The following is a 22135-nucleotide window of genomic DNA, read 5'->3' as shown; positions in this document are numbered from 1 at the left end:
CAATACCAAATATGTGTAACTTTTTTTGCTTTATTGTGGTTTTTTAATAGTAAAGCATTTTGTAAGGGGAAAAAGTGGGTTAATTTATTTTTTTTCAATTTTTTTTTTATTAACTTCATTCAACTTTTTTACTAGTCCCACTAGGGGACTTTAATATGCGATCATCCGATCGCTTTTATAATACACTGCAATACTTTTGTATTGCCTGCGGCATGATCTAGCAGGCATTCGCTACAGGCAGACCTGGGGGCCTTTATTGGGCCCCCGGTTGCCATCGGAGACAGACATTCGGCGATCTTATCGCTGGGTGCCGGTGGGATGAGAGGGAGCTCCCTCCCTCTCTCCAAAACCACTCCGATGCAGCGCACGCTATTGAGCACCGCATCTGAGGGGTTCAACGGGTGAGATCGATACGAATATCGATCTCACATGTTCGAGCAGGGATGTCCCCAGCCCTCAGCTGCCTCTGGCAGCTGAGAACATGGAGATTTAAGGGCTCCCTGCTCAGTTTACTTTATTCTGATGCAGCGCCGTGAAAAGGCTATTGCATCAGAATAAAGCCCAGGCTAATCGGCGGTCATTAAGGGGTTAACAGATGAAAACAAGTGAGATGAGAGAATTTTCCATTTTGATTTAGTTACATAATAATTATGCACACTTAGGCAGAGTTCACAGGTGGCGGATTCACAGCGTATCAGCCCTGTGCGCCGCAGAGAATTCCGGATGAAAAAACGCATTAAACCGTGGTGCAGTTTTTCCCCGGAATATCTACTCCAGAAAACTGAAGCACTTCGCCGGCTTGCTAGTAGGCCGGCCTCCTGGGATGAGGTTTCCTGGGATGATTTATTTTTTGTCCGAGTTGCATTTTTTTGCGACAGAATCACTGCGAACACGCCGCAAAAAAAACAACTGCTATTTTACTTCCCCATAGAATTCCATAGGAAAAACCTGCAACAAATAAGCAGCATTTACGCAAATACAATTGACATGCTGGGGAACAAAATTCCTTACCGCAGGTCAATTTCTGAGTGTTTTTTCCGGTCAGTATTTACGCAGCGTGTGGATGAATTTGTTTTATCACATCCAATGTGCTGCTACTGTATTTCCTGCAATTTTCTGCAATGTGTGAACTAGGGATGTCACGATACCAGAATTTGGACTTCGATACCGATACTTTGTGTAGTATTGCGATTTCGATACCAAAACAATACTTTGCCAACGGTAATAAAAAAAAAAAGTTCTCCCATTTTCTGATGTGAGGCGCGTGGTGTGATGCTGAATTTAACCTCCATGTGCCACACACTAATAGTAATTAACCCCATCATGTTTCTCAGTCATAATGGGTTAATGTGTGAGGTACATGATGGGGTTAATTATTAATGTGGGGCACTTGGAGGTTAAATTCATCACACCTCGAGTCTTACATTAATAAGTGAAAGAAGTTTTTATTTTTATTTTCTTACAGCGTACACATCATAAAGGACACAAAAAAAATTGTTGTGCAGGTTATTACGGCCGTGCCAATACTGAATGTGTGTATATTTTATGTATTGAGACTTATTGTAATGTTTATTGTATAAAAAGGTGAATGTGTATTTTTTTAAATTTAATATTACTTTGTTTTTACTTTATCTTTAAACTTTAATGTACTGACATATATCAGATATATGCCGGTACATTAGCCTGTGTATGTTTAGTACACAGGCAGCTGTTCTGACATACCCAAGTATGCCCTAACAGGAAATATGGTAATACAGCCCTGGGGTCCTTCAATAGACCCTGGGCTGTCTGCCCTTATATGGTATGACCCTCGATCGCGTCACAGGAATTCCCTGTGACGCGATCCAGGGGCATCCCCCCTGCCCATTTTCTCCTGAATGCTGCAGTTAGCTTTGATCGCAGCATTCAGGGGAATAACGGCGGAGATGAGAGGTTTCTCTAATCTCCGCCGTTATAGAGCGGGGCTGCGGCTGTGTAATACAGCCATTGCCCCGCTCCTGACATAAGTGCGCACGCGGTCAGCATGATGTAATGCGGCCGGCGCTGGACTAACGAGCAGCGGCTCAAGCACCGAAGACAGAACATGGGGGTGTTTTGCAGTTCGGCCGCCATGTTCGGTCTTCAGCGCCGCCGCTCATTAGTGCAGTGCTGGCCGCATCGCATCATCCTGACCGCGCGCACTTGTCAGGACTCAGGAGCGGGGCAATGACTGTATTACACAGCCGCAGCCCCGCTCTCATACATTCATGTGTTACTATAGTGAGCTGTGCGGCCGCACAGCTTAATATCGAAATACATGAAACAACGGTATCGAACCGTTTGGGGATGCACAGTATCGAAGTTTCGATGCATCCCTAGTGTGAACTGACCCTAATAGTTCCCAATAATTATGCACACAAATATTCTCCTTAGAAAGCCAAAACCTCACATTTCCTTTCGTAAATATTCAGGTTTGAGGTTTATTAACACTTTGGATTTGGACCGACAGCACTGTAGTTGTTCAATAATAAAATTAATCCTCAAAAATACAACTTGCCTAATAATTGTGCACACAGTGTATATTCCGATGCAAGATTTGCTGAAGACCGCTCAAGGACTTTGCAACTATATTTACAGTACTTATTTACCGCCGATAAAAAAAAAAAAATCAATGATATTGCACATTTTTGAAATGATCTTTCAATGAACACATTTAATATAAAAGAATACCTACTTGCGAGCAAAGGGGAAGTTAACAGATGCACTAGTGGAGAAGTTTCTTGGGCTATCCAGGGGACTGTTTCCTGCTATCAAAAGAAAACAAATGAGCAAACATGACGACTATCACATACAATTGAATAACGTAATATACGAGCTATATAGCAGTCATCAGCACTCTTAAAAACATGTGCCGTGTAAGGGTATGTTCACACTCTTAAAGAGGCTCTGTCACCACATTATAAGTGCCCTGTCTCCTATATAATGTGATCAGCGCTGTAATGTAAGTGACAGTAATGCTTTTTATTTAGAAAAACTATCTATTTTAAACCACTTTATGAGCGATTTTTAGCTTTATGCTAATGAGTTTCTTAATGCCCAAGTGGGCGTGTTTTTACGTTAGACCAAGTGGGCGTTTTACAGAGTGTATGACGCTGACCAATCAGCATCATGCACTCCTCTCCATTCATTTACACTGCACTAGCGATATAGTTACGCCTATAAAAACGGCTGTAAAATACGGAGCGGTTTTCAAGGGAATACCGCCTCTGATTTACAGCAGTTTTTTATGCATCAAGCGTTTTTTTTTACGGTCGTTTTTGGAGCAGTTTTTCTATTGACCCAATGAAAAACGGCTCCATAAACAGCTCAAGAAGTGACATGCACTTCTTTTTTACGGGGTGTTTTTTTTACGCGCCGTTTTTAAAAACAGCAGTGTAAAAAACTGCCCCGTGGGAACGGAACGTCGTTTTTCCCATTGAAATGAACGGGCAGATGTTTGGTGGCGTTCAGCCCATGTATTTTCAGCCTTATTTCGGGGCGTTTACGACCCGAAAAACGTCTGAAAATAGGCCGTGTGAACATACCGTAAGGGCTCAGACGAGCGTAATCCTCGTCCCTGTGCTGTGCGTTGAAATCCCTCACAGCACATGGACCCACGCAATTCAATGGGGCCATTCACGCAGCGGATGTCCGTTGCTTGAAACTCACTGCATGTCCTATATTGGTGCGTTTTCACCCATATAGTCGCCCACTGAAGTCTATGGGTGCGTGAAAACCACGGACCACATATGTGTTCATACCACAATTGTGGTGCAAGTTCAGCATATATGCTAGGAAAAAACCCATAGACTTTTATGGGCCAGACACATTCCAAAAGTGTGTCTTTTTTGCCATACCTTTTATAGCACTGTATTTTAAAAGCTTAAAAAACGTCACTTTTCAATACAGCGGGATCGAACAAAGAAAATGTTTTTAAAAACATTGCAGATTTACAAGGTGAGTCAATAGGCGATGTATGCAAGTGTAAGACATACAGTTGCATACGTTGCGACAATACGTTCGGCACTCTGGTGTGAACAGATCGATGTAATTTGCATTTCAATTCCTTACCATTTCCAAGATCTCTGCTTGTTAGTGAATGGAAACATTTATGTTATGTTGAGAAGCGGAATACCCTACTGGCCTTGTCCTGCTTACCCAGCTGATGGGTTTTGAAGCAGTATATCAATCTAGACAATCTTCTGGGCTCATAAATATGATTGTATTTGATAAGCCATACGACATTAGCTGCCTGGTCAGAAATGGAAGTCTAGATGATCAATTATAAGTCCCTTGCTGGAAAAATCCTTTAAAGAGGCTCTGTCACCAGATTTGGCAACCCCTATCTGCTATTGCAGCAGATAGGCGCTGCAATGTAGATTACAGTAACGTTTTTATTTTTAAAAAACGAGCATTTTTGGCCAAGTTATGACTATTTTTGTAGTTATGCAAATTAGGCTTGCAAAAGTCCAAGTGGGTGTGTTTAAAAGTAAAAGTCCAAGTGGGTGTGTATTATGTGCGTACATCGGGGCGTTTTTAATACTTTCACTAGCTGGGCGCTCTGAAGAGAAGTAACATCCTCTTCTCTTCAGAACGCCCAGCTTGTGACAGTGCAGATCTGTGACGTCACTCACAGGTCCTGCATCGTGACGGCCACATCGGCACCAGAGGCTACAGTTGATTCTGCAGCAGCATCAGCGTTTGCAGGTAAGATCGACTATGAGCCTCATTTGCATAACTACAAAAATGGTCATAACTTGGCCAAAAATGCTCGTTTTTTAAAAATAAAAACGTTACTGTAATCTACATTGCAGCGCCGATCTGCTGCAATAGCAGATAGGGGTTGCAAAATCTGGTGACAGAGCCTCTTTAAGTACTGTACGCATTCCTTCAAACACTAAAAGATTCCGGATTTCTTTTACCTAGGACAGTTAGGGTATGTGAACACGACCTATTTTCAGACTTAATGGAGGCGTTTTACACCTCGAATTAAGCCTGAAAAGAAGCAAACATCTGCCCATTGCTTGCAATGGGTTTTACGATGTTCTGTTCAGACGAGGTGTAATTTTACGCGTCGCTGTCAAAAGATGGCGCGTAAAATTACACCCACGTCAAAGAAGTGCAGGACACTTCTTGGGACGTTTTTGGAGCCGTTTTTCCATTGACTCCAATGAAGAACAGCTCCAATTACGTCCGTAATGGACGCCACGAAAAACGTGAGTACTTGCAAAAACGTCTGAAATTCAGGAGCTGTTTTCGCCTGAAAACAGCTCTAATTTCAGACGGATTTTGCGTTTGCGTGTGAATATACCCTTATGGTCCTGCACAAGACTGACTACTGAACAGGTTTGCATGTACAACCTACGATTAGATCTGCTTCTCCTGAATGCACTAACCACATTTAGACAAATGTGAAAAATCAAACCATAGCAAACGGTGACTTTGCCCTGAAATTCCTGTAAAAATATACAGTTCCTGGGAGCATAAGTAGGCCCTAGGACTCCGTATCCCTCCCGAATAGAGAAATAATTCACTATTGGAAGTTTTTCACTAAATTATGAATGTATGCTTCAGCAATTATTAGTCACATTTATCTCAGGTAACCTGCTGATTTTAGGAATAGTAGATGTGGCTACTGTACATAGTCCCATAAACACAACATAAATATTTAATGAAAAACAGACAGCCAAAGTACATTGTATAATTGCCAGAACTAACCTGTTGGTACAGAAAGCGGTGATAATGGACGGGACAGTGTGGGTGAAGGCGATCCCACCACCAAACTCTTTCTGTTGCTGCTTCTACAGCTAAGAACAGAACAAACATTGTTATTTTATTAAAATCCAAATACTGTGTTACTAAAAGATAAATACAAGCAGAGATAAGAGGTGGGAGATTGACAAGTCAGCACTGCATAATAGTCAATTCTATGTTCAGCATATGGAATGAACACAATAAAACCTATACGCCTCCCTCGGAGCGTTGCAGCACTGAGTTTTGCGAGGGCATATACAAATTCCGATCATGGCGATTTCCTGTAAATTGAGCATGCACTAGAAGCAGGTTGTCAGACCAAGTTTTAAATAAGCACTCTGGCAATTTTGTTTTTGCACTTATCGTGCTAACTCACCAGCCATATTCTAGAAGTGCCTTGTTTCTTCCTAGCTCAGTTGCACCTATGCATTTTGAACCCTTTCGTTATGGAAAGTTGGGTCATGTGAACTCAGTCTGACCACAAAAATAGACCAGACTCTCCTATGTAGACAGGTCGTCATATCTCCTGGCTGACTTCCTGTGCACTACAAGATGACATCATCACTAATCAAAATCCTCCTAGAAGCTCTCAGACAACTGCCCTCTCTAGGCCACATGCACACCAACGTATTTTCGTAAATACGGGTCCTTGGTCACACGTATTCGACCCATATTGCACCAGTATTTACGGACCCGTGCCTGTAAATACGGGTCCGGTGTCACCAGTATTCCACCCATGTTTACGGGCACGTTTTCGCTGCAAAACTGCACTGCACTAATTGTCAGCCCCTTCTCTCTATCAGTGCAGGATAGAGAGAAGGGTCAGCCCTTTCCGCAGTAAAAGAAATTCATACTTACCCGGCCGTTGTCATGGTGACGCGTCCCTCTATTGACATCCAGTCCGACCTCCTTGGATGACGCAGCAGTCCATGTGACCGCTGCAGCCTGTGATTGGCTGCAGCGGTCACATGGGATGAAACGTCATCCCGGGAGGCCGGACTGGAGAAAGAAGAAGAAGAAGAAGGAGTTCTGGGTAAGTCAACTTTTAATACTATTAACTCCAGCGGTAGTCACTGCCCCGGGTGCTGAGAGTTACTGCTGATCAGTTAACTCTTTCAGCACTTTGGACAGTGACTATCCCCTGACGTCGCCTAGCAACGCTCCTGTAATTACGGGTGCACACACGTAGCCACCCGTAATAACGGGAGCCCCATAGGTTCTATGGGCCTACCAGTGCCGTTATTACGGCCTGAAATAGGACGTTCTATATTTTTCTTCCTTTTTTTTTAACCCCTTCCCGCACCTTAGCGTAAATGCACGTCCAGGTGAGCAGTAACTTTGCGTGCAGTTACGTCCGTGCTTTAACAGTTAACCGCGGCACGGCCCTACACCGCAGCGGCGGTTAACTGTGCAGGGTGTCTGCCCTGCTCTCCCCGTTGCCGATCAGCGGCCTGTCGCCGCTGAAATCGGCAATTAACCCCTTCGATGCGGTGGTCGATTGGTGATCGAAGAGGTTTACAGCGGATCGGCAGCCCCCCACATGCATTTGCGGGGGCTGGCGATCCTTATCATGGCAACCAGAGGCCAGACAATGACCTCCGGGTTGCCATGTACGGAAGCCTCGGAGGAGCAGCCTCCGGCCGGTCCTCCGATGCTTCCTGTCAGTGTGAGTCACGTCACAATGACAGTTAGAACACATTACACTACGTGTGTAGTGTAATGTGTTCCAGCAGCGATCAGAGCTGCAAGTCTAAGTGTCCCCTAGTGGGACAAGTAAAAAAAAAAAAAATATGTTTTTAAAAAGTGTAAAAATAAAAGTTAGAAGTGACATAAACAAAGAATGCTTTTTTTCCTATAATAAGTCTTTTATTATAGGAAAAAAATGAACACGTTAAAAAAAGTACACATATTTGGTATCACTGCGTTCGTAACGACCCCAACTATAAAATTGTAATATTATTTTTCCCGCACGGTGAACACCGCGAAAAAAATAAACGAAAAACTTTTTGGTTACCAACCCTCCCAAAATATACAATAAAAAGTGATCAAAAAGTCGCATGTACCCCAAAATTGTAACGATACAAACTACATCCCGTCCCGCAAAACACAAGCCCTTACACCACTTTCTTGACTGAAAAATAAAAAAAGTTATCGCTCTCAGAATATGGTGACACAAAACATTATTTTATAAATAAGTGATTTTATTGCACAAACGCTGCAAAACATAAAAAAATTATATACATATGGTATCGGCGTAATCGTACCGACCCGCAGAATAAAGTAAAATGGTCATTTATAGCCCAGGGTGAAGGCCATAAAAAAACGAATAAAAAACATTGTCAGAATTTATGGTTTTTGGTCACCTTGCGTGCCAAAAAATGGAATAAAACGTGATCCAAAAAATTTCTGGTACCCCAAAATGGTACCAATGAAAACCTACAGATTGTCCCGCAAAGAATAAACCCTCACACAGCTCCAGTGGAGAAAAAATAAAACAGTTCTGGCTCCCAGAATATGGTGATGCATAATGTGCAGAGTGTCCAAAAGCAGATCAGATCGGGTGCCATTTATCAGTGCGACACCGGCCACATATCTGCGGATTATTATTTATTTACTGCATTATTATACCCTCTTATTATACCCTGATGTACCCTGCACAGATAACATATGCCCCCACATTATAAACTGAAACACCAGTAAAACCCCAAACAGAACAACTACCAAGCTACATCTGCGCCCCAAAAGCCAAATGGCGTCCCTCCATTCGGAGCCCTGCAGCGTGCCTAAACACCAATTTATGTCCACAGATATGGCATCGCCATACCCGGGAGAACCCGGTTAATATTTTATGAGGTATTTGTCTTCAGTGGTACAAACTGGGCATAACATATAGTGCACTAAAATGGCATATGAGTGGAAAATTGTAATTTTCACTCCGCACCATGCGCTGCGCATTAACCCCTTCGCGCACCATGACATAGCATGTCTTAGTGTGGGGGGTGATGCATGGAGCGTCTCACGTGAAAAATAAAAGTATTTAAAATGGCAAAATCGCTGTTTTCTTGGTCACCTTGGCTCTACCTAAAAATGTAATAAAAAGTGCTCAAAAAGTTGTAAGTACCAAAAAAAAAACGACCGCTCGTCCCTCAATAAATAAGCCCTCACACCGCTCTATTGACTGAAAAATAAAAAAGTTGTGGCTCTTGGAACGCGGGGAGGAAAAACTAAAAAGGTAAATAAAAAAATGGATCAGTCCAGAAAGGGTTAATTACTTTCTAATGAAAAACCATTTAGGACCACACGTGGGGTATTGCCGTACTCGGAAGAAATTGCTTTACAAATGTTGGGCAGCTTTTACCCCCTTTATCCTTTGTGAAATTGAAAAAATGCAACATTTTAGTGGAAGAAACGTCGATATTCATTTTCACGGCCTAATTCTAATAAATCCTGCAAAAGACTTGTGGGGTCTAAATGCCCACTATATCCCTAGATAGATTCTTTAAGTGGTTCTAATTTCCACTTTTGGGGTGTTTCCACTGTTTTGGTCCCTCGGGGGCTTTGCAAATGCGACATGGCACCCAAAAACCATTTCAGCTAAATTTGAGCTCCAAAAGCCAAATAGCGCTCCTTCCCTTCTAAGCCTTGCTGTGGGTCCAGACAGCAGTTTATTACCACATATGGCATATTTCCGTAATCGGGAGAAATTGTTTTACAAATGTTGGGGTGCTTTTTCTCCTTTATTCCTTGTAAAAATTAAAAATGGCTACCTTTTTTCAGAAAAAAAGTCGATTTTTACCTTTACAGAATAATTCCAATTAATTCAGCAAAACAACCGTGGGGTCAAAATGCTAACTTTACCCCTAGAAAAATTCCTTGATGAGTGTAGTTTCCAAAATGGGGTCACTTTCCGGGGGTTTCCACTATTTTGTTCCCTCCAGTGCATTTCAAACGCGACACGGCACTGAAAACTATTCCAGCAAAATCAGAATTTCAAAAGCCAAATGGTGCTCCTTCCCTTCTAAGTCCTGCTGTGGGTCCAAACAGCAGTTTATTACCACATATGGGGTATTGCTATAATCAGGAGAAATTGCTTTACATATGTTGGGGTGTTTTTTCTCTTTTATTCCTTGAAAAAATTTCTACGTTTTTTCAGAAAAAAAGTAGATTTTCATCTTCACAAACTAATTCAAATAAATTTAGCAAAAAATCTGTGGGTTCAAAATGCTAACTATACCCCTAGATAAATTCCCTGAGGGGTGTAGTTTCCAAAATGAGGTCACTTTTGGGGGGTCTTTATTGTTTTGGCCCCACAAGACCTCTTCAAACCTGACATGGTACCTAAAATATATGCGAAAAAAAAAAAGGAGGCCCCATAATCCACTAGGTGCTTCTTTGCTTCCGAGGCCGGTGTTTCAGTAAATTAGCGCACTAGGGCCACATGTGGGGTATTTCTAAAAAGTGCAGAATCTGGGCAATAAATAATAAGTTACATTTCTCAGGTAAAACCTTCTGTGGTATAGAAAAAAATGTATTACAAATGAATTTTGTAAAAAAAAAAAATTTAAATTTGTAACTTTCACCTCTACTTTGCTTTAATTCCTGTGAAAGGCCTAAAGGGTTAATACACTTTCTGAATGCTGTTTTGAATACTTTGAGGGGTGCAGTTTTCAAAATGGGGTGATTTATGGGGACTTTCTAATATATAAGGCCCTCAAAGCCACTTCAGAACTGAACTGGTCCTTCGAAAATCGCCTTTTGAAATTTTCTTGAAAATATGAGAAATCGCTGCTAAAGTTCTAAGTCTTGTAACGTCCTAGAAAAATAAAAGAATGTTCAAAAAACGATGCCAAACTAAAGTAGACATATGGGAAATGTTAACTAGTAACTATTCTGTGTGGTATTACCATCTGTTTTACAAGCAGATACATTTAAATTTCGAAAAATGCTAATTTTTGCACATTTTCTCCAAATCTTGGTGTTTTTTACAAATAAATATTGAATTTATCAACCAAATTTTTTCACTAACATAAAGTACAATATGTCACGAGAAAACAATCTCAGAATCACTTGGATAGGTAAAAGCATTCCGGAGTTATTACCACATAAAGTGACATGTCACATTTGAAAAATCGGCTTCGTCCTGAAGGCCAAAACAGGCTCAGTCCTGAAGGGGTTAAAGTATGTATTTTTATTTTCCAACAATTACAGACAAACAAATATTCAAAAATTCAACAACCTGTCCCCATGGCAATAACATCTCTGGACACGGATATCACTATGTTGCAGAAAATATATCCTACAAGTAATATAAATTATTACAAAGGATCCTCGTTAGAACGGTACGAGTATCAATGTTCATAGGACATGTAACGCATAAAGGAAACCATAAAGAAAGGGTAAGGGAAGGATAGAAGAGGGAGGGGGGGGGGAAGAGGATGGACACGTGTATCCCCCGCAGTACCACAATTCCACACTGATGTTTAAGGATTCATAGCCTGATTGGCATCACACCAGACAACTGATGCTCCAGGTGCCAGGTTGAGGAGCCAAAACATTCAATCAGCTTTTGTTTAATGTGAAGCAGTAAGAGAGGTATAAAATTCTCCCACAGCTTAAAAAAATCCCTCAGCTTTGTGCTCTATTCGGAGGGAGGTTTCCACCCAGTCTATTCGGAAAAGGTAAGATAGTTTTTCCAGGAAGATACGATGTGTGTGTGGGGGGGGGGGTGTTCGTTATCCAGACCTGGAGAATCGCCTTCCTAGAAGCCGCAGAGACATAGCACAGCAGTTTTAGTGATGGTTCGGGATATAGAGCATGGAAGGTGGCAGGATCCCAAAGAGACCCCACTTTTGGGTTGAGGGGCAGTGTCCGGACAGGGTATTTGACATAAAACATTGAATCTTACGCCAAAACTCAATAGTTGGGCATGACCAGAGGCAATGTAACAGGTCTGCATGCGGTGCTCCACACTTTAAACACGAATGGTCAGAGGAGTTACCCATGAGAAAGCCCCTGTAAGGGGACACATAAGCCCTATGTGCTATTTTAAAAGACATCTCCCAGTACATGGCTGACGGGAGGTATTTAGCGGCCGTGGTTACAGCTGATAAGATATCATCATGAGTGAGGTGTTCTAAGTGGTCAACTCAATAAGATACACCCGATCGCGATTTAGCGTAGTCCAGTGGCTGTCTTAAAACGTTCTAGTATGTAGTGATTAGTCTCTTTCGGTGTTGGTGAGATGGAGTTAATTGACAGAAGAAGTCATCCCAGTCTTGGTCTTGTAACCGTCTAATGACCTTGTGAGCATAGCTACAGGCCTGCATGTAGTAAAAGGGGTGTTGGCCCAAGAAATCGAATTGAATATGTAGTTCATTAAATGAACTGGGACGGCGAGTTAGCATGTTAATTATCTGACTAATACAGGTCAGCCCCCTCCGAGCCCATCCACGAAAGACCACATGGGGATTGGCGTTTTGGAAACGTTCTATATTTTTCAACGGCACGGGCACCTTCCCGTAAGAATACGGGAAGGTACTCGTGGCCAATAGAAGTCTATGGGCTCGTAATTACGGGCGTTTTTACGGTCGTGTGCATGGGGCCTAATAGAAGAGTCCATACAATGATTAAAAGCAGTATAAAAAAAAACAAAAAAAAACTGACACCAACTGTCTATACCAGGGGTCTCAAGCACGCGGCCCGCATGCGGCCCCTGAGGCGGTCATCTGCGGCCCGCGGGACACAGAGCCGCTAGTATCGGCTCTACTCCGGTACTCTGTGTAATCCCTGACATCGCTGTCCATGAATGGAGACGCCAGAGCAGAGTCCCAAGCCTCCACAGAGGGCACTGTGGTAGCATCTACAGAGGGCACTGTGGTAGCATCTACAGAGGGCACTGTGGTAGCATCTACAGAGGGCACTGTGGTAGCATCTACAGAGGGCTCTGTGGTAGCATCTACAGAGGGCTCTGTGGTAGCATCTACAGAGGGCACTGTGGTAGCATCTACAGAGGGCACTGTGGTAGCATCTACAGAGGGCACTGTGGTAGCATCTACAGAGGGCACTGTGGTAGCATCTACAGAGGGCACTGTGGTAGCATCTACAGAGGGCACTGTGGTAGCATCTACAGAGGGCACTGTGGTAGCATCTACAGAGGGCACTGTGGTAGCATCTACAGAGGGCACTGTGGTAGCATCTACAGAGGGCACTGTGGTAGCATCTACAGAGGGCACTGTGGTAGCATCTACAGAGGGCACTGTGGTAGCATCTACAGAGGGCACTGTGGTAGCATCTACAGAGGGCACTGTGGTAGCATCTACAGAGGGCACTGTGGTAGCATCTACAGAGGGCACTGTGGTAGCATCTACAGAGGGCACTGTGGTAGCATCTACAGAGGGCACTGTGGTAGCATCTACAGAGGGCACTGTGGTAGCATCTACAGAGGGCACTGTGGTAGCATCTACAGAGGGCACTGTGGTAGCATCTACAGAGGGCACTGTGGTAGCATCTACAGAGGGCACTGTGGTAGCATCTACAGAGGGCACTGTGGTAGCATCTACAGAGGGCACTGTGGTAGCATCTACAGAGGGCACTGTGGTAGTATCTACAGAAGGCTCTGTGGCACGATCTAAAAAAGGAGCTGCCTAACTTTGACATTTGTGTGTCTGCCAAACGCTGCTAACTAGTGTTATAGTAGTTCAAATAACTAATTAACAATAATTTTGTAATGTATCAAATTTGAAAGTAATGCTGCCCGTCAACTTCACATTTTTTCTATATGTGGCCCACTTACCCAGCCGAGTTTGAGACCCCTGGTCTATACTATCGGTGTGTGTGTGGTTTGCAGAGTTTCCAGGGTATTTCTATGAGATGCTGCTCCTCACTGCCTCCTGTGAAAAAACTGACAGAGACAAAGATATTTGCTTCATCGCTTCCCTTTCTCCCATCCCTTGGTTGAACTTGATGGATATATGTCTTTTTTCAACCGTACTAACTATATCACAAGCAGGGAGAGCAGTGTGAAGTTGTATCACATAAAAATACACTGCAGTCTCTCAGTGTGTGTACAAAAGTTCTAAGCCACTGATCTAGAACTTGCTACACTTAGAGGGGACTCAGAGCAGAGCAAGTGCAGCGTGATGAGACTCCGCCCACTCTGCAAAGCCAGAAGTACCATAGGAAATGTAGGCTGCATTAGGGCAACCATAATCAGAGGGGGAAGAACGAACCAAGATGGCAGATACACCACAAATGGCACATCATCTAAAACAGGTATACACAAGAGCCTCTCTGCACTGCTTATGCTGCACTACATAGGCAAAAAAAAATATTTGATAGAGTGTTTCTTTAACGATCACTGAACAATGTCAAACTACTTTAAGGGGCTTACCATCTGCTACAGCTTTCGCTCAAATGCAACGCACAACTGCTTACAAGTGGGTAATCCAATATTACAATTGCTGGTCACAACTAAAGCACTGGATATTTATGCAAAAGTAGAGAGATAGTAACAATATCAGCACACTTAGGCCTCATGCACACGACCGTAGTGGCGTGCATCGCTGTGATTTGCGGCTCGGACGGCCGGAGTGTCACCCGCAAATCGCTCATTAATTTCTATGAGCCTGGATCACAAAACACAGCCTCAATAAGACATGTCCGTTCTTTTCACGGTCCAGGCTCCTGGGCTATGCATGGACCGTGGAAACTACGGTCGTGTGCATGGGCCCATTGAAATGAATAGGGCCGCAATTCACCCGCATTTTTGCGGGTGAATTGGGGACGCAAAAATAAGTGTGTGCGCTTGGGGCCTTAAAGAGGCTCTGTCACCACATTATAAGTGCCCTATCTCCTATATATATGTATAATGTACATCACTACCAGCCTGGACGTAATGTTTATTCAGAATCCTGACATGTCTGTAGCGTCTCTGTGAGATTTACAGCAAGGCAAAGGTAATCTCGCGAGATTACGATGTAACCTGTCATTTCAAACGAGATTACGTTTGCCTTGCTGGAATCTCACAGAAAAGATTCAGAAGTGGTCAGGATTCTGAATAAACATGTCCAGGCTAGTAGTGATGTATATTCATTATCAGGACACTGTAGTAATGTTAGTGTTTGCGTATGTGGCTGCACATAGTGATATAACTATATCGCTAGTGCAGTGTAAATGAATGGAGAGAAGTGTATGATGCTGATTGGTCAGCGTCATACACTCCTCTGTATAACGCCCACTTGGTCTAAAGTAAAACACGCCCACTTCGGCATTAAGAAACTCATTAGCATAAAGCAAAATATCGCTCATAAAGTGGTTTAAAATAGATCGTTTTTCTAAATAAAAAGCATTACTGTCACTTACATTACAGCGCTGATCTTCTTATATAGGAGATCGAGGCACCACATAAGTGCCCTATAACCCCTTCCCGCTATTGGGCATAACTGTACGCCCGGAAACCAAGTGAGTTCCCGCAGACGGGCGTACAGTTACGCCCTGCAGATAAAGTGAGCATAGGAGCTGTGCGCGCTTTATCTTCAGCGGCTGTCAGCTGTTATACACAGTTATACACAGCTGACATGCCGCTGCAATGGCTGTTACAGTCGATCGCAGCCATTTAACCCCTTCAATGCGGCTTTCAATGACATCCGCCGCATTGAAGTGGTTGACAGAGGGAGGGATCGCGGGTGGCGATTGTTGCTATGGCAACCAGGGAGCCGTTACTAGGCAGAACCTAATACGCTGTCAGTTGAAGAATGACAATTACAATACACTGCACTACATAAGTAGTGCAGTGCATCGTACCGGGGATCAGAAGACCAGATCTTCAAGTCCCCAGGTCAGTGTAAAAGTACAAAATGTAAAAAAAAATGTGAAAGAAAAATAAATAAATAAAAGTCGCCCCGTTTCCCTGATCAACTCCTTTATTATTAGAAAAAAAATGAAAATATGAAAAAAAAACTATATATATATAATAGGTATCGCCGCGTTCGGAACGGCCTGATCTATAAAAAGATCACATTATTTTTACCGCATGGTGAACACAGTAAACATTTTTAATAAAAAATAATGACAGCATTTTATTTTTTGGTCATCTTGTCTCAAAAAAAATGTAATAAAAAGTGATCAAAAAGTTGCAAGTAACGCAAAATGGACAGTTATGGCTGTCAGAAAATGGCGACACTAAAACATGTTTTTTTTTTAGAAAAAAAGAGTATTTTTATTCTGGGAACGTTGTGAAATGTAAAAAACACTATATAAATTTGGTGTCGCTGTAATCGTATCGCCCCGCAGAATAAAGTTAACATGTTGTTTATACTGCACGGTGAACACTATAAAAAAAAAAAAAAAAAAAAAAAAAAAAAAAAAAAAAATCGCATGTACACCAAAATGGAACCAATAAAAATTACAGCTCGTTCCACAACAAAACGCGCCCTCACACAGCTTCGTCAACGGAAAAATAAACGTTATGACTCAAAACGCAATGATGCTAAATGACCGCCCAGACTCATTTTTAGGTCCAGTAGAATTTCACTAAATACCCCACATCATCATTTGCTGGACCCCACAGGTGGACCCTGTAGATGCAGCGGAGATGAGGAAACTTTAGGGCCTTGTGCGGCTTATAGGGCTAGTGAAGAAGTCACATATAAGGCAATACTGGAGCGCAGATATTTTGTATAATACCCAATAAACCCGGCCTGTGTATAAAGGATTGGTTTTAAAGCGTACCACAGCAATCCATGGATTATTCATTCTCCCCATTATTACATCATCCTATTATGACCTGATGCACTCCGCCCAGCTTACATATGCCCTGATGTACTCCGCCCAGCTTACATATGCCCTGATGTACTCCGCCCAGTTTACATATGCCCTGATGTACTCCGCCCAGCTTACATATGCCCTGATGTAGGGATGTCACGATACCAGAATTTGGACTTCGATACCGATACTTCGTTTAGTATTGCGATTGATACTTTTGCCAACAGTAATAAAAAAAAAAATTCTTCCATTTTCTGATGTGAGGCGCGACGTGTGATGAATTTTGAACGCGCCTCACATTAATAGTAATCCCATCATGTTTCTCAGTCATAATGGGTTAATGTGTGAGGTACATGATGGGGTTAATTACTATTAATGTGAGGAACATGTAAATTCATCGTACCTCACATTAATAAGTGAATGAAAGCCGTTTTTATTTCATTTTTTACAGCGTACACATCATAAATGATGCAAAAAAAATTGTTGTCCGCGCCATTACTGAATGTGTATATTTTATGTATTGAGACTTATTTTAATGTTTATTGTAAAAAAGGTGAATGTGTATTTTTTTTACATTTAACAATACTTTGTTTTTAAACTTTAATGTACTGACATATATCAGATATGTGCCAGTACATTAGCCTGTGGACAGATAGCACACAGGCAGTTGTTAGGACATACTTGGGTATGTCCTAACAACATGAAATATGGTAAGACAGCCCTGGGGTCCGTCAATAGACCCGGAGCTGTCTGCCCATATATGGTATGGCCCTCGATCGCGTCACAGGAATTCCCTGTGACGCAATCCAGGGGCATCCCCCCTTCTCATTTACCCCCTGAATGCGGCGGTCAGCTGTGATCGCAGCATTCAGGGGAATAACGGCGGAGATGAGAGGTTTCTCTGATCTCCGCCGTTATAGAGTGGGGCTGCGGCTGTGTAATACAGCCATTGCCCCGCTTCTGACAGGAAGTGCGTGCGCGGTCAGCATGAGGAGGTGCGGCCGGCGCTGCACTAATGAGCGGCAGTTCAGGCACTGGAGACAGAACATGGGGGTGTTTTGTAGTGCGCCCGCCATGTTCGGTCTTCAGTGCCGCCGCTCATTAGTGCAGCGCCGGCCGCATCGCATCATCCTGACCCCGCGAACTTATCATGACTCAGTAGCGGGGCTGTGGCTGAATTACACAGCCGCAGCCGCGCTCCCATACATTTATGTATTACTATACTGAGCTGTGCGGCTGCGCAGCTCAGTATCGAAATACAGGAAATAGCGGTATCGAACCGTTTAGGGATGCACAGTATCGAAACAGTATCGAAGTTTCGATGCACCGTGCATCCCTACCCTGATGTACTCCGCCCAGCTTACATATGCCCTGATGTACTCCGCCCAGCTTACATATGCCCTGATGTACTCCGCCCAGCTTACATATGCCCTGATGTACTCCGCCCAGCTTACATATGCCCTGATGTACTCCGTGTAGTTTCCCAAATGGAGACACTTTTGGGGAGTTTCCACTGTACTGGTACCTTAGGAGCTTTACAAATGCGACATGGTGCCGAGAAATCAAACCAGCAAAATCTGTACTTCAAAAGCTAAATGGCGTGCCTTCCCTTCGGAGTCCTGCCGCTTCCCCAAACAGCCGTTTATGACCACATGTTGGGTATTTTCGTACTCTGGAGAAGTTGCTTTACAAATGTTGGGGTGCTTTTCATCATTTATTTGTTGAAAAAAATAAAAATTTTGGAGATAAAGCTACATCTTATTGGAAAATAATGTAATTTTTCATTTTCACTGCCCAATTCTAATGAAATCTATGAAACACCTGTGGGGTCAAAATGCTCACTACACCCCTAGATGAATTCCTCAAATGGTAAAGTTTCCCAAATGGAGTCACTTTTGTGGGGTTTCCTTTGTTTCGGCACCACAAGACCTCTTCTAACCTGACATGGTGCCTGAAATATAATTTAAGAAAAGGAAGGCCCAAAAATCCTCTAGGTGCTCCTTTGCTTCTGAGGCCGGTATTTCAGTCCAGTAGCACACTAGGGCCACATGTGGGATATTTCAAAAAATTTCATAATCAGGGCAATAAATATTCAGTTGTGTTTCTCTGGTAAAACCTTCAGTATTACAGGAAAAATGGATTAAAATGGAATTTCTGCAAAAATAAATGACATTTGCAAATTTCCCTTCCACTTTGCTTTAATTCCTGTGAAACGCATAAAGGGTTAAGAAACTTTCTAAATGCTGTTTTGAGTACTGTACGGGGTGCAGTTTTTAAAATGGGGTGATTTGTGGGGGTTCCTAATATATAAGGCCCTCAAAGGCACTTCAGAACTGAACTGGTCCCTAAAAAAAAAATAGGCTTTTGAAATTTTCTTGAAAATGTGAGAAATTGCTGCTAAACTTATAAGCCTTGTAACGTCCTAAAAAAATAAAAGGATGTTCAAAAAACGATGCCAATCTAAAGTAGACATATGGAAAATGTCAGCTAGTAACTATTTTGTGTAGTATTACCATCGGTCTTACAAGCAGATACATTTGAATTTAGAAAATGCTAATTTTTTGCAAATTTCCTCAAAATTTTGGTGTTTTTCACACAAAAATATTGAATATATCAACCAAATTTTTTCACTAACTTAAAGTACAATATGTCACGAGAAAACAATCTCAGGATCGCTTGGATAGGTAAAAGCATTCCAGAGTTATTACCACATAAAGTGACACGTCAGATTTGTAAAATGAGGCCGAGTCATATGGTCCAAAAGTGGCTGCGTCCTGAAGGGGTTAAAGAAAAAGCAAGGATCTGATTTTTTGTGAAGCTAAGTATTCCAAAATATATGAAAGTCCCTTATTAGAAGCACTGGCAATGAGGAAGTAATGTGTGTATAGATTTTATTATAAAGGGAAATAAATGTTTCATTACTCATTGTTGTGTTTGTAGCGATTCTTATTTGCCACACATCTGGGTTACAGAATATGCCACGTTCTATAAATTTGGAAAAACCTCATTGTAGACACGTGACCATGCTCGGTACTGACAATTTGTCGTGGTTTCTATAAAGACTTCCTGTTTCCACAGCGTATTCATAGAACACCCACTGGCATGCAACTCCAATAAAAACAACATTGGTTGACGCTAGCAACGGCAAAGCCACTGCCCTTTCATCTCAGTGGAACATTACTTATTTCACAACAGTAAAAAACAGTGATAACACACAATGCATGTAAGGTTTTTGCTATTACTGTGGATTCCAAAAGGGCAAGTCAAACCTAAAGATGGGTAAATAAAATGTGGTTTGGAGCGGACAGAATAACTAGGTTTAGGCTGCGTTCCCACATTGCAGATTTTGCCAGCATTGTGTAAGCCAAAACCAAAACCGGATCAGGGAGAGCAGACCTTTAAGGCATTTCTTTATACATTTCTTCTGTTTAGATTTCGTTCCAAAAATTACATGCAAAATCTGCAACAAATCTGGACTGTGGGAACCCAGCCTTACAGGCTGAAAATTTCTTCAAGGGAGAAGTTTCTAAAAAGCTTCCATCACTTGCCCTGTCCCTGAGTGTATACTATGAAATGTGCTGCTATCACATTTCCTGACCTAGGGAAATTCCTGCTGATGAGAAGCAATAAGGCCCCCTGCACACGGCCGTAGCCGAAATCACGGTCCGTGATTGCGGGCACGGCCGACGACAGTTACCCGCATTATGGCAGGACATGCCACCGAAAATCATTCCAGCAAAATCTGAACTCCAAAATGACGCTCATTCCCTTCTGAGCCCTGCCGTGGGTCCAAACAGCAGTTTATTACAACATGTAGGGTATTGCGTGATCAGCAGAAATTGCTTTACAAATGTTGGGGTGCTTTTTCTCCTTTATTCCTTGCAAAAATGGGAAAATTCTATGTTTTTTCAGAAAAATATATTTTTACAGACCAATTCAAATAATATTTAGCAAAAAAACTGTGGGGTCAAAATGCTAACTATACCCCTAGATACATTCATTGAGGGGTGTAGTCTCCAAAATGGGGTCAATTTTGGCACCAGAAGACTGCTTCAAGCCAGACATGGTGCCTAAAATATATTCTAAAAAAAAAAAAAAAAAGCCCCAAAATCCTCTAGGTGCTCCTTTGCTTCGGAGGACGGTGTTTCAGTCCAGTAGTGCACTAGGGCCACATGTGCGATATTTCTAAAAACTGCAGAATCTGGGCAATATTGAGTTGCATTTCTCCAGTAAAATCTTCTGTGTTACAGAAAAAAAACAAATGTATTAAAATAAATTTTGGCAAAAAAAATATGAAATTTGTACATTTCACCTCTACATTGCTTTCATTCCTGTGAAACGCCTGAAGGGTTAAAGACTGTCACCACATTATAAGTTCCCTATCTCCTATATAAGGAGATGGGCGCTGTAATGTAGGTGACAGCAGTGCTTTTTATTTAGAAAAACAATCTATTTTACCACGTTAGGAGCGATTTTAGCTTTATGCCAATTAGTTTCTTAATGCCCAAGTGAGCGTGTTCTTACTTTAGACCAACTGGGCGTTGTACAGAGGAGTGTATGACGCTGACCAATCAGTGACCAATCAGCGTCATACATTTCTCTCCATTCATTTACTCTGCGCATAGTGACACTGCGTTGTTCACGCTGTGCTGTCTTTTACTGACACATTAACGTTACTGAAGTGTTTAGACAGTGAATAGACATTCCTTCCAGCCAGGACGCGATGCCTATTCACAATCCCGACACTTCGTTAACGTTTCTGTGGTACTTACTGCAGAGCAAAGCGTAATCTCGCTGTAATAGCTGCTAAAGTTCTAAGCCTTGTAACGTCCTAGAAAAATAAAAGGACGCTCAAAAAACGATGCCAATCTAAAGTAGGTATATGGGATATGTGAAATAGTAGCTATTTTGTGTGGCATTACTATGTTTTACAAGCAGATACATTTAAAGAGACTCTGTCACCAGATTTTGCAACCCCTATCTGCTATTGCAGCAGATAGGCGCTGCAATGAAGATTACAGTAACGTTTTTATTTTTAAAAAACAAGCATTTTTGGCCAAGTTATGACCATTTTCGTATTTATGCAAATGAGGCTTGCAAAAGTACAACTGGGCGTGTATTATGTGCGTACATCGGGGCGTTTTTACTACTTTTACTAGCTGGGCTTTCTGACGAGAAGTATCATCCACTTCTCTTCACAACGCCCAGCTTCTGGCAGTGCAGATCTGTGACGTCACTCACAGGTCCTGCATCGTGTCAGACGAGCGAGGACACATCGGCACCAGAGGCTACAGATGATTCTGCAGCAGCATCGGCGTTTGCAGGTAAGTCGATGTAGCTACTTACCTACAAATGCGGATGCTGCTGCAGAATCAACTGTAGCCTCTGGTGCCGACACGATGCAGGACCTGTGAGTGACGTCACAGATCTGCACTGCCAGAAGCTGGGCGTTCTGAAGAGAAGTGGATGATACTTCTCATCAGAATGCCCAGCTAGTAAAAGTAGTAAACACGCCCCGATGTACGCACATAATACACGCCCAGTTGTACTTTTACTTTTCAACACGCCCAGTTGTACTTTTGCAAGCCTCATTTGCATAAAT

General features: G+C 42.4%; 1 protein-coding gene across 1 annotated transcript in view; it reads right to left on the bottom strand.

Moving 5' to 3' along the window:
* The window catches only part of MAST3 (microtubule associated serine/threonine kinase 3), a 311223-nt gene that overhangs the window by 118009 nt on the left and 171079 nt on the right, over positions 1-22135 (bottom strand). Inside the window, exons 4-5 of the mRNA XM_075862996.1 lie at positions 5737-5825; positions 2714-2786 (exon numbers count right to left, since the gene is read on the bottom strand). Coding sequence (XP_075719111.1) covers positions 2714-2786; positions 5737-5825 — 162 coding nt within the window. The remainder of the gene's footprint in view (positions 1-2713; positions 2787-5736; positions 5826-22135) is intronic.

The sequence above is a fragment of the Rhinoderma darwinii genome, chromosome 1 (assembly GCF_050947455.1).
Source record: "Rhinoderma darwinii isolate aRhiDar2 chromosome 1, aRhiDar2.hap1, whole genome shotgun sequence".
NCBI classification, from domain to species: domain Eukaryota; kingdom Metazoa; phylum Chordata; class Amphibia; order Anura; family Rhinodermatidae; genus Rhinoderma; species Rhinoderma darwinii.
Note: the sequence above shows the minus strand (reverse complement) of the source record. Positions and strands in the feature narration are given on the sequence as shown.